The 12542-nt window shown below is 45.6% G+C and overlaps 1 protein-coding gene across 1 annotated transcript in view; it reads left to right on the forward strand.

Moving 5' to 3' along the window:
• Positions 1–12542, forward strand: part of sspo (SCO-spondin) — a gene marked incomplete at its 5' end in the record, with an annotated part of 592643 nt that overhangs the window by 534591 nt on the left and 45510 nt on the right. Inside the window, one exon of the mRNA XM_080183006.1 lies at positions 5066–5126. Within this exon, the coding sequence (XP_080039132.1) occupies positions 5066–5126 (61 nt within the window). The remainder of the gene's footprint in view (positions 1–5065; positions 5127–12542) is intronic.

Here is a 12542-nt window from a genome sequence, read left to right on the forward strand (position 1 = left end):
CTCTGTTCTAAACTGCCCCCCCCTTATCTTGAGGCTGTGCCCTCTAGTTCTGCTGTCCTTCCTGAACGAGAAGAACCTCTATCCTATCCATCCCTTTCATCATCTTATACGTCTCAATGGGATCTCCCCTCATCCTTCCAAACTCTAACGAGTACAAGCCCAGTTTATGCAGCCTCTCCTCATAGCTCAACCCCCTCAACTCCGGTATCAGCCTAGTGAACCTCCTCGGCACTCCCTCCAAGGCCAAAATATCCTTGCGCAGGTGCGGCGACCAAAACTGCACACAGTACTCCAGCTGCGGCCTCACCAGTGCCCTGTACAGTTGCAGCAAGACCTCCCTACTTTTATATTCAATCCCCCTTGCTATGAAGGCCAGCATCCCATTTGCCTTCCTGACCACCTGCTGCACCTGTAGGCTGGGTTTTTGCGACTCATGCACAAGGATCCCTCTGCACCGTAGCATGCTGCAGCTTTTTGCCCTGTAAGTAGTAGTCCTTCCTACCATTATTCCTACCAAAGTGGATAACCTCACACTTGCCAACATTGTACTCCATCTGTCAGGTCCTTGCCCACTCACTCAGCCTATCTAGATCCCTCTGCAGACTTTCCACACCCTCCGCACAATTTGCTTTTCCACTCATCTTTGTGTCATCAGCAAATTTCGACACCCTACACTCAGCCCCCTCCTCCAGATCATCTATATAAATGGTAAATAGCTGAGGCCCCAGCACCAATCCCTGCAGCACTCCACTAGTCACCAACCGCCAATCAGAATAGCACCCATTATACCAACTCTGTGCTTCCTATTAGACAGCCAATCCTCTATCCACGCTAATACCTTACCCCCAACTCCATGCCCCCTAACTTTCTGAAGCAACCTTTTGTGCGGCTTATCAACCTTATCAAACGCCTTCTGAAAATCGAGAAACACCACATCCACCGGTTCCCCTCTGTCTACCACACTAGTCACATCCTCATAGAATTCCAATAAATTTGTCAAACACGACTTCCCCTTAACGAATCCGTGCTGCGGCTGCTCTATCAAACAATTCTTCTCTAGGTGCCTCGCTATTTCATCTTTGATGACAGATTCCAGCATTTTTCCAACAACAGACGTTAAACTAACCGGCCTGTAATTCCCTGCCTTTTGCCTGCTACCTTTTTTGAACAGCGGCATAACATTAGCCGTTTTCCAATCTTCCGGCACTTCCCCGGAATCCAGCGAAGTTTGGTAAATAATCACTAAGGCGTCTACTGTCACCTCTGCCATTTCCTTCAGAACCCTGGGATGCGTTCCATCCGGTCCTGGGGACTTGTCCACCAACAGTCCCGTTAGTCTATCAAGCACTACCTCTCTAGTGACAGTAATCGCATTCAGGCTCTCAACTCCTACCATCCTTCTATCTTTAATATCTGGCAAACTATTCGCGTCCTCCTCCGTGAAGACTGAGGCAAAAAACTTACTTAAGGCCTCAGCCATTTCCTCATCTCCCACCACTAAATCCCCCCTCTCACCCTCTGAGGGTTCAACATTCACTCTAGCCAGCCTCCTCCTCTTTATGTATTTGTAAAAACTTTTACTGTCCCTTTTTATATTTAGTGCTAGTTTAGCTTCATAGTCTATCCTTCCTTTCTTTATCAACTTCTTAGTCATTCTTTGTTGATTTTTAAACCTCTCCCAATCTTCTACGCACCCACTACTTTTAGCCATTCTAAATGCATCAGCTTTTAATTTAATATTCTCCTTTATTTCCTTCGATAACCACGGCTGATTATCCCTTTTCCTACATTCCTTCTTTACCATCGGAATATATTTCTGCTGAGTACTGAAAAAGATCTCCTTAAAGATCCTCCACTGTTCCTCAGCTGCCCTACCGACCAATCTGTGCCTCCAATCTACATTTGCCAATTCCCCTCTCATCCTATCGTACTCCCCTCTGTTCAAACAGAGGACACAGGTCCGGGACCCTACTTTCTCATCCTCCATCTGCATCAAAAACTCAACCATACAATGATCGCTCATCCCAAGAGGATCCCTCATAACAAGATCCCTAATTCTACCTGCCTCGTTACACAACACCAGATCTAAGATAGCTCGCTCCCTCGTAGGTTCCGTCACATACTGTTCAAGGAAACTATCCCGGCAGCATTCCAAGAACTCTTCCTCAAGCCCACCGCATCCGACTTGGGTCAACCAATCAATATGTAGATTGAAATCCCCCATAATTATCACCGTTCCATTCCTGCACGCATCAATTATTTGTTTGTTTATAGCCTGCCCCACCTCCAAGTAATTATTTGGGGGCCTATAGACCACACCCACCAGCGTCTTCCTCCCCTTACTGTTCCTTATCTCATAGACCTTATCCTCATCCTTAGCTTATAGATGCACCATGGAAAGCATTCTTTCCAGATGTATCACAGCTTGGTATTGTTATAATCCAGGTTGGAAACTTCAAGGTGCTTTATAAAGTCAGCCTAGACTAAAGGATTTTGCATTTTGATTTTGGCATTGGTGAGCATAAGATTCATACTCCAGGTATGATTCAAGTGACCCACTAGGAAACTTTTATCAAACAAAGTTTATTTAAGAACAAAGTTAAACTATAATAAGAAAAATCAGCGTAAGTTTTACCAAATACAAAAAAAAAGGATAACCATGATATAAGAACATGAGAACATAAGAAATAGGAGCAGGAGTAGGCCATCTAGCCCTTCAATAAGATCATGGCTGAGCTGAAGTGGATCAGTTCCACTTTCCTGCTTTCTCTCCATAACCCTTAATTCCCTTGTCTATCAAAAGGCGGCGCGGGCTCGTTGGGCCGAAGGGCCTGTTTCCCGTGCTGGGTTGTTCTTTGTACAATCACCCTCTGGTTTCTATCAAGAAGCCAATTTTGTATCCATTTAGCTACCTCACCCTGGATCCAGTGAAATTTAACCTTATGCTACAACTTACCATGCGGTACATTGTCAAAGACCTTGCTAAAGTCCTTGTAGACAACATCAACTTCTTGGTTACCCCTTCACAAAACTCAGACTGTCCCTAATCAGTCCTTGCATGTCTAAATGCCTGTAGATCCTGTCTCTCAAAATACTTTCCAACAACTTACCCACCACAGATGTGAGGCTCACCAGCCTGATACTCCTTTGGATGTTGAATTGAAAATGCTGAGGCCTTCCCAATCCTGGAACGTTCTGCACACTTTGAGACCCACACAGACACTGCTTACCTCTAGTTCCCAGCTATCCAGGCACCTACAGTAAAATTTCCAAGACCAGGGAGGGAGAGAAAGACACTGCTTTCAACCTGCAGTACAAACAAGTTCTGCCAAAATGGAAGTAAAACACTTCAAATTTCCCTTGTGAAAGAAAAACTGTCTTAAAGTACCACCTGACCCCAGGACATTGCGTTAGTCCCAGATTAAAAAGAAACAGGATGCCGATTGTATTTCTTCAGCAACACCGAGAGGAAATCTGCTCAGACAGTCTGGCAACAAACCAAAAGGGGGTAGGGGGAGAGGATGAGAGTTCCCCACCAATCTGATGTTTACTACCAAATAAACCTGTTGGACTTTAACCTGGTGTTTTGAGACTTCTTACTGAATGAAACAAAAGGCCTGGCGTGCTTGAAACACTGCAGAGAAACATGATTAATATACACTGCTTAAAGGCACAGGGTCATCACAGTGTGGCTCCTGCTCCTCCCAAGACCGCAAGGAGCCTCAAAAGGATCGTGAATGTAGCCCAATCCATCACGCAAACCAGCCTCCCATCCACTGACTCTGTCTACACTTCCTGCTGCCTTGGCAAAGCAGCCAGCATAATTAAGGACCCCACGCACCCCGGACATTTTCTCTTCCACCTTCTTCCGTCAGGGAAAAGATACAAAAGACTCAGATCACATACCAACCGACTCAAGAACAGCTTCTTCCCTGCTGCTGACAGACTTTTGAAAGGACCTACCTCGCATTAAGTTGATCTTTCTCTACACCCTCGCTGTGACTGTAACACTACATTCTGCACCCTCTCCTTTCCTTCTGTATGAACGATATGCTTTGTCTGTGTAGCATGCAAGAATCAACACTTTTCACTGTATACTAATACATGTGACAATAATAAATCAAATCAAATCACTATTGACACTATGTAAATCCTACTTTCCCTGCCTGAAACCACACTTTACCAAAAATCAGAAAATTCCACCCAGAATCTTTGAATATTTTTAAGGCTGAGATGAACAGCAAGGGGAGGGTGGGAAACATTGAAATATAGAAACAAGAAGTAGAAGGAGGCCATTTGGCCCTTCCAACCTGCTCCGTCATTCATCTTATATCATGGCTGATCATCAAATTCAATATCCTGATTCTCCCTTTCCCCCATATCTCTTCATCCCTTTAGGAGAGGGTGGGGTGAAAGTTGGGAGGGAGAGGGACTGGGATGTGGGAGGGGGTGAGGCGGTGGGGATGGGGAGGAGGAGGTGGGGTGAAAGTTGGGAGGGGGAGGTGGTGGGATGAAGGTACAGTGGGGGAGGGGGGTTAGAGTAGTTTATTGGGATAATTGTGTTAATGAGATGACTATCAGATCAGTCATGTTCTTGTTAACTGCACACTATCCAGTCTTTTTGAATATCTCCCTTTCTGGATTTCTAACCTGTGATGTTTCTCTCTCGGTGGATCATTCTTCCATTCATTTCACATCACGTCTTTGATTCCAGTTTCTCCCCATTGAAATTGACTCCAGTTCTCAGCCAGGTGTGTCTGATAGGGAATTCTGGGAGTTTATGTTAATTACAATATTCCTAAATTGTCATGTGACTTGAAGGATGGAACTAAAAATTCTCGTTACCCAGGAAAAACAAGAGGCTCCTGGGTCCCTGGAATCTGTCTGTATCACTGCCTTCTCGCTGTGGGAATACCTGAGGCAAAGCAGGAAAGTATGGGGCAACGGCACAACGTTCAGGGTGTTGCCGTGAAGAAACACATGATGGGCCGAATGTTCAACCACCTATGAATCTGTACAATGTATTTTCAAGGATTTAATATCATTTATGTTTCATCAATTGCAGGGTTATGTAAAAGTTGAGGATCTTGGGAAATGTTGTCCTGTTTGCAGGAAACAAGTTACTGGTAAGTAAATGTTCTGATTATCCCTGGTTAAACTGTGTACTCAATGTATCCCCTCCAGCCCCTCTCTTTTGTGTCTGCTTCGCACCATTTTGCCTGTTTTCAAACACGCGCTCTCTGTCTTATCCTCAATGATTCAAACATTGGAATTAGGAGCAGCATTCATCAAATTCAATCCTTCAAGCCTGCTCCGCCATTCAATCAGATCATGGCTGATCTCTCCCTGGTCTCAAATCCACTTCCCCACTGTTCCCCATATCCCTTTATCCCATTTTGTATCAGAAATATATCCATCTCCTTCTTGAAACCATTCAATGATTCAGACTCCATTGAGCTATGGCACAGCAAGCTCCACAAATTCACCCCTCTCTGTGAGAAATAGTTTCTTCTCATCTCACTTTTAAATTCACTGCCTCTCAACTGATAACCGTGACCTCTTGTGTCTCAATGTGTGTACTCTGCTTTATATGGGAACCTTGGATAACGAGAGATATTGTAAGGCTAGTCAAAGAGAAAAAGGAAGCATTTGTCAAAGCTAGGAGGCTGGGAACACACAAAGCAAGTGTGGAATACGAGGAAAGTAGAAAGAAACTTAAGCAAGGAGTAAGGAGGGCCAGTAGGGGGTCAGGAAAAAGCATTGGCCAGCAGGATTAAGGAAAATCCCAGGCTTTTTACACATTTATAAAGAGCAAGAGGGTAGCCAGGGAGAGGGTTGGCCCATCAAGGATAAGGGAGCGAATCTATGTGTGGAACCAGAGGAAATGGGCGAGGTATTAAACATAGAAACATGGGAAAACTACAGCACAAACAGGCCTTTCAACCCACAAGTTGCGCCAAACATGTCCCTACCTACTAGGCCTACCTATAACCCTCCATCTTACTAAGTTCCAAGTATTAAATGAGTACTAAGTATTAAATGAGTACTTTGCGTCAGTATTCACCAAAGAGAAGGATTTGGTGAATGATGAGTCTGGGAAAGGATGTGTAGATAGTTTGAGTCATGTTGAGATCAAAAAGGAGGAGGTTTTGGGATTTTTGAGAAACATCAAGGTAGACAAGTTTATATTGTTTAACTTTTTATTTATAGTTTTAAAAGTCGCGAGTTTCGGCGGTTTTTTTTAAAATTAGTTAGAAACCGGAAGTAGTCACTAGGACGCTTGCCGGTATTTGTAGTTTTTTTTCTCGGGTTTATAAGCACCTACCTCCGTGTATCGGCCTCATTATTCCTGAGGAGCAGTATCGAGAGGCAGCGATTTTTGGGCGTGTGAGGAGGCAGCAAAAAGGTACATTTAACTGTTTATATTGTTTAACTTTTTATTTATAGTTTTAAAAGTCGCAAGTTTCGGCGGTTTTTTTTTAAATTAGTTAGAAACCGGAAATCGTCACTAGGACGCTTGCCGGTATTTGTAGTTTTTTTTTCTCGGGCCCCTAACCCTATAAATTAGTGCAGAGAGGATACCCGATCCTCTACACTGGTAGAGAATCCCACCCTCCCACCTCCTCTAACCTAATTATAAGTGTCGGGGAAGTTTTTTTTAATATATTTTTATATTTCTGCTGGTAATTGTTTCAGGGATGGCAGTTCAGGCAGTAAGCTGCATCTCCTGTGGGATGTATGTGGTGAGGGACTCTAGTAGTGTTTCAGGTGATTTTACTTGTAGGAAGTGTGTTAGATTGCAGCTTCTGGAGGAGCGTGTAAAGGAGCTGGAGGTGGAATTAGAGGAACTCCGCATAATTCGGGAGGCGGAGGAGGACATCGATAGGAGTTATAAGAAGATAGTCACTCCTAGAAATGAGTCTTGGGTCACTGCCAGGAAGAGGGGAAAGAAGCAATTGGGGGGACAATCCCCTGGGGCTGTTCCCCTCCAAAATAGGTTTTCGGTCCTGGAGGCTACAGTTGAGGAGGAATCAACTGGGGATAACCGAAGGGAGCAGGTCTCTGGGGGTGAGCCTAGTGTGAAAGCTCAGGTGGTTAGGGGATGTAAAAGATTGGGCCTTGTGATTGGGGACTCTACAGTTAAGAGGACGGATAGGAGAGTCGGAAGTAATGGTAGGGACTCAGGGCTGGTGTGTTGCCTACCAGGGGCTGGGGTCCGGGATGTATCGGAAAGGGTATTCAGGACTCTTAGGGGAGAGGGAGATCAACCCCAAGTTATAGTTCATGTGGGGACGCATGACATAGGGAGGTTAAGGGAAGGGGATATTAAGCAGAGATTTATGGAGTTGGGGTGGAAACTAAAGGCCAAGTCTGATAGAGTGGTTATCTCCGGACTCTTGCCTGTGCCACGGGGTAGTTTAGAGAGGAATGGAGAGAGGGAAAGTTTGAACTTGTGGCTGAGGGGATGGTGCAGGAGGGAGGGGTTCAGGTACTTGAGCAATTGGGGCTCGTTCTGGGGAAGGTGGGACCTCTATAAGAGTGATGGTCTACACCTGAATCACAGGGGAACCAATATCCTGGGGGGTAAATTTGCTAAAGCTATGCAGGGAGGTTTAAACTGATTCGGAGGGGGGGTGGGATCCTGAGTAGAGGGGGTGAAAGTGAGGGGGACATAGATGGGGACTGCAATGCACGGCATCGTGGGGCTGGGGCGGAGCAGGGTTTGAAATGCGTATACTTTAATGCGAGGAGTATTCGCAATAAAGTGGATGAACTTGCAGCGTGGATCAGTACCTGGGACTTTGATGTTGTGGCCATTTCAGAGACATGGATAGAGCAGGGTCAGGAATGGATGTTGCAGGTCCCGGGGTACAAATGCTTTAGTCGGAGTAGAGAAGGAGGTAGAAGGGGGGGAGGGGTAGCATTATTGGTCAAGGACTGTATCACAGTGTCAGAGAGGAAGTTTGATGAGGACTTGTCTGTTGAGGTAGTATGGGCGGAGATTAGAAATAGGAGAGGAGAGATCACCCTGTTGGGAGTCCTTTATAGACCTCCTAAAAGTTCGAGAGAGGTTGAGGAAAGGATTGCGGAGACGATCCTGGTTAGGAGTGAAAGTAATAGGGTAATTGTTATGGGGGACTTTAACTTTACTAATATTGATTGGAATTGCTATAGCTCTAGCTCGTTAGAGGGGTCAGTTTTTGTACAAAGCGTGCAGGAGGGTTTTTTGAGTCAGTATGTAGATAAGCCAACTAGAGGTGAGGCTATATTGGATTTGGTGCTGGGAAATGAGCCAGACCAGGTGCTAGACTTGGAAGTTGGGGTGCATTTTGATGATAGTGACCACAATTCGGTTACGTTCACCTTAGTGATGGAAAGGGATAGGCATGAACCTCAGGCCAGTAGTTTTAGCTGGGGGAAGGGTAATTATGAGGCCATTAGGAGAGAATTAGGAAGCATAGGTTGGACTAGGAGATTACAGGGACTGGGAACGTCCGAAATGTGGAGTTTTTTCAAGGAGCAGCTACTGCGAGTCTGTGATAGGTACGTCCCTGTCAGGCAAGGAGGAATTGGTAGGGCTAGGGAACCGTGGTGCACCAAAAAAGTTGATTCGTTGGTTAAAAAGAAAAAGGAGGCTTATGTTCGGATGAGACTTGAGGGCTCGGGTAGTGCACTAGAAAACTTTAGATTGGCTAGGAGGGAGTTGAAGAGTGAGTTAAGAAGGGCTAAAAGAGGACATGAGAAGACTTTGGCTGATAGGATTAAGGAGAATCCTAAGGCGTTCTATAGGTATGTCAAGAACAGAAGGTTGGTTAGGGCAAGATTAGGGCCAATTATAGACAGCAGAGGGAAGTTATGTGTGGAACCGGAAGAGATTGGTGAGGCATTGAACCAATATTTCTCTTCGGTGTTCACGCAGGGGGACAAGAATATAGCTGAGGAGGACACTGGGTTGCAGGGGAGTAGAATAGACAGTATTACAGTTGATAAGGAGGATGTGCTGGATATTCTTGAGGGATTGAAGATAGATAAGTCCCCTGGTCCGGATGGGATTTACCCTAGGACTCTCTGGGAGGCAAGAGAAGTGATTGCAGAGCCTCTGGCTCTGATCTTCAGGTCGTCGTTGGTCTCAGGTATAGTACCGGAAGATTGGAGGATAGCGAATGTTGTCCCATTGTTTAAGAAGGGGAACAGAGACTTCCCCGGGAATTATAGACCGGTGAGTCTCACTTCTGTTGTGGGCAAGGTTTTAGAAAAAATTATTAGGGATAGGATTTATAGTTATTTGGAGAGTAATGAATTGATTGGAGATAGTCAGCATGGTTTTGTAGCGGGTTGGGCGTGCCTTACTAACCTTATTGCGTTTTTTGAGAAAGTGACCAAGGAGGTGGATGGGGGTAAGGCAGTTGACGTGGTATATATGGATTTTAGTAAGGCGTTTGATAAGGTTCACCATGGTAGGCTTCTGCAGAAAATGCAGATGTATGGGATTGAGGGTAATCTAGGAAATTGGATCAGGAATTGGCTAGCAGATAGGAGACAGAGGGTGGTGGTTGATGGTAAATATTCGTCATGGAGTTCAGTTACGAGTGGTGTGCCTCAGGGATCTGTTTTGGGGCCACTGCTGTTTGTAATTTTTATTAATGATCTGGATGAGGGTATAGTTGGGTGGATTAGTAAGTTTGCTGATGACACCAAAGTCGGAGGTGTGGTAGATTGTGAGGAAGGGTGTCATAGTTTGCAGGGTGACTTAGAAAGGTTGCAGAGCTGGGCCGCGAGGTGGCGGATGGAGTTTAATGTGGAGAAGTTTGAGGTAATTCATTTCGGTAGGAGTAACAGATGTGTTGAGTATAGGGCTAACGGGAGGACTTTGAATAGTGTGGAGGAGCAGAGGGATCTAGGTGTATGTGTACATAGATCCCTGAAAGTTGGGAATCAAGTAGATAAGGTTGTTAAGAAGGCATACGGTGTCTTGGCGTTTATTGGTAGGGGGATTGAATTTAGGAGTCGCAGCGTCATGTTGCAACTGTACACAACTCTGGTGCGGCCGCACTTGGAGTATTGTGTGCAGTTCTGGTCCCCACATTACAGGAAGGATGTAGAGGCTTTGGAGAGGGTGCAGAGGAGGTTTACCAGGATGTTGCCTGGTATGGAGAGGAGATCCTATGAGGAGAGACTGAGAGATTTGGGGTTGTTTTCGCTGGAAAGAAGGTGGCTAAGAGGGGACCTTATTGAAACATATAAGATGATTAGAGGTTTAGACAGGGTGGATAGTGATAGCCTTTTTCCTCGGATGGAGAAAGCTAGCACGAGGGGGCACGGCTTTAAATTAAGGGGGGGTAGTTATAGGACTGATGTCAGGGGTAGGTTCTTTACCCAGAGGGTGGTGAGGGACTGGAATGCCCTGCCAGCTGCAGTTGTAAATGTGCCTAGTTTGGGGGTGTTTAAGAGATCTGTGGATAGGTTTATGGACGAAATGGGATTGGTTAGTTGGGTGGATTAGTAAATTTACTGATGACACCAAAGTCGGAGGTGTGGTAGATTGTGAGGAAGGGTGTCATAGTTTGCAGGGAGACTTGGACAGGTTGCAGAGCTGGGCCGAGAGGTGGCGGATGGAGTTTAATGTGGAGAAGTGTGAGGTAATTCACTTTGGTAGGAATAACAGATGTGTTGAGTATAGGGCTAACGGGAGGACTTTGAATAGTGTGGATGAACAGAGGGATCTAGGTGTATGTGTACATAGATCCCTGAAAGTTGGGAATCAAGTAGATAGGGTTGTTAAGAAGGCATACGGTGTCTTGGCGTTTATTGGTAGGGGGATTGAATTTAGGAGTCGCAGCGTCATGTTGCAACTGTACACAACTCTGGTGTGGCCACACTTGGAGTACTGTGTGCAGTTCTGGTCCCCACATTATAGGAAGGATGTGGAGGCATTGGAGAGGGTGCAGAGGAGGTTTACCAGGATGTTGCCTGGTATGGAGGGGAGGTCCTATGAGGAGAGACTGAGGGATTTGGGGTTGTTTTCGCTGGAAAGAAGGCGGCTAAGAGGGGATCTTATTGAAACATATAAGATGATTAGAGGTTTAGATAGGGTGGACAGTGATAGCCTTTTTCCTCGGATGGAGAAAGCTAGCACGAGGGGGCATGGCTTTAAATTAAGGGGGGGTAGTTATAGGACAGATGTCAGGGGTAGGTTCTTTACCCAGAGGGTGGTGAGGGATTGGAATGCCCTGCCTGCTGCGGTTGTAAATGCGCCTAGTTTGGGGGCGTTTAAGAGATCCGTGGATAGGTTTATGGACGAAAAGGGATTGGTTTAGGTTAGTGGGTCATTGTTTTTTAACTGGTCGGCGCAACATCGTGGGCCGAAGGGCCTGTTCTGCGCTGTAATGTTCTATGTTCTATAAGTCCCCAGGACCTGATGGGATAAACCCCAGAATACTGAGAGAGGCAAGGGAGGAAATTACGAGGGCCTTGAGAGAAATCTTTGTATCCTCACTGGCTACAGGGGAGGTCCCAGAGGATTGGAGAGTAGCCAATGTTGTTCCTTAGTTTAAGAAGGGTAGCAAGAATAATCCAGGTAATTACAGGCTGGTGAGCCTTACATCAGTGGTAGGGAAATTATTGAAGAGGATTCTTCGAGACAGGATTTATTCCCACTTGGAAATAAGTGGATGTATTAGTGAGAGGCAACATGGTTTTGTAACGGGGAGGTCATGTCTCACGAACTTGATCGTATTTTTCGAGGAAGTGACAAAGATGATTGATGAGGGTAGGGCAGTGGATGTTGTCTACATGGACTTCAATAACGCCTCTGACTAGGTCCCTCATGGCAGACTGATGTAGAAGGTGAAGTCGCATGGGATCAGAGGTGAGCAACAAGGTGGATACAAAACTGGCTCGGTCAAAGAAGACAGAAGATAGCAGTGGAAGGGTGCATTTCTGAATGGAGGGCTGTGACAAGTGGTGTTCACAATAAGAAGTCTCACAACACCAAGTTAGAGACCTAGTTGGACTCTAACCTGGTGTTGTGAGACTTCTTAACTGTGTTTATCCCAGTCCAACACCAGCATCTCTACATCATGACAAGTGGCGTTCCTCAGGGATCACTGCTGGGACCTTTGCAGTTTGTAATATGTATAAATGATTTGGAGGAAAATGTAACTGGATTGATTAGTAAGTTTGCGGACAACACAAAGGTTGGTGGATTTGCGGATAGTGATGAGGACCATCAGCGAACACAGCAAGATATAGATCCGTTGGAGACTTGGGCAGAGAGATGGCTTATGGAGTTTAATCCGGACAAAAATGAGGTAATGCATTTTGAAAGGTCTAATACAGATAGGAAATATAAAGTAAATGGCAGAACCCGTCAGAGTATTGATAGGCAGCGGGATCTGGGTGTACAGGTACGCAGGTCACTGAAAGTGACAATGCAGGTGGAGAAGGTAGTCAAGAAGGCATACGGCATGCTTGCCTTCATCGGCCGGGGTATTGAGTTTAAAAATTGGCAAGTCGTGTTGTCGCTTTATAGAACCTTAGTG

The sequence above is a fragment of the Carcharhinus amblyrhynchos genome, unplaced genomic scaffold, assembly GCF_965287045.1.
Source record: "Carcharhinus amblyrhynchos unplaced genomic scaffold, sCarAmb.v2.hapA chromosome_114, whole genome shotgun sequence".
Lineage (NCBI taxonomy): Eukaryota > Metazoa > Chordata > Chondrichthyes > Carcharhiniformes > Carcharhinidae > Carcharhinus > Carcharhinus amblyrhynchos.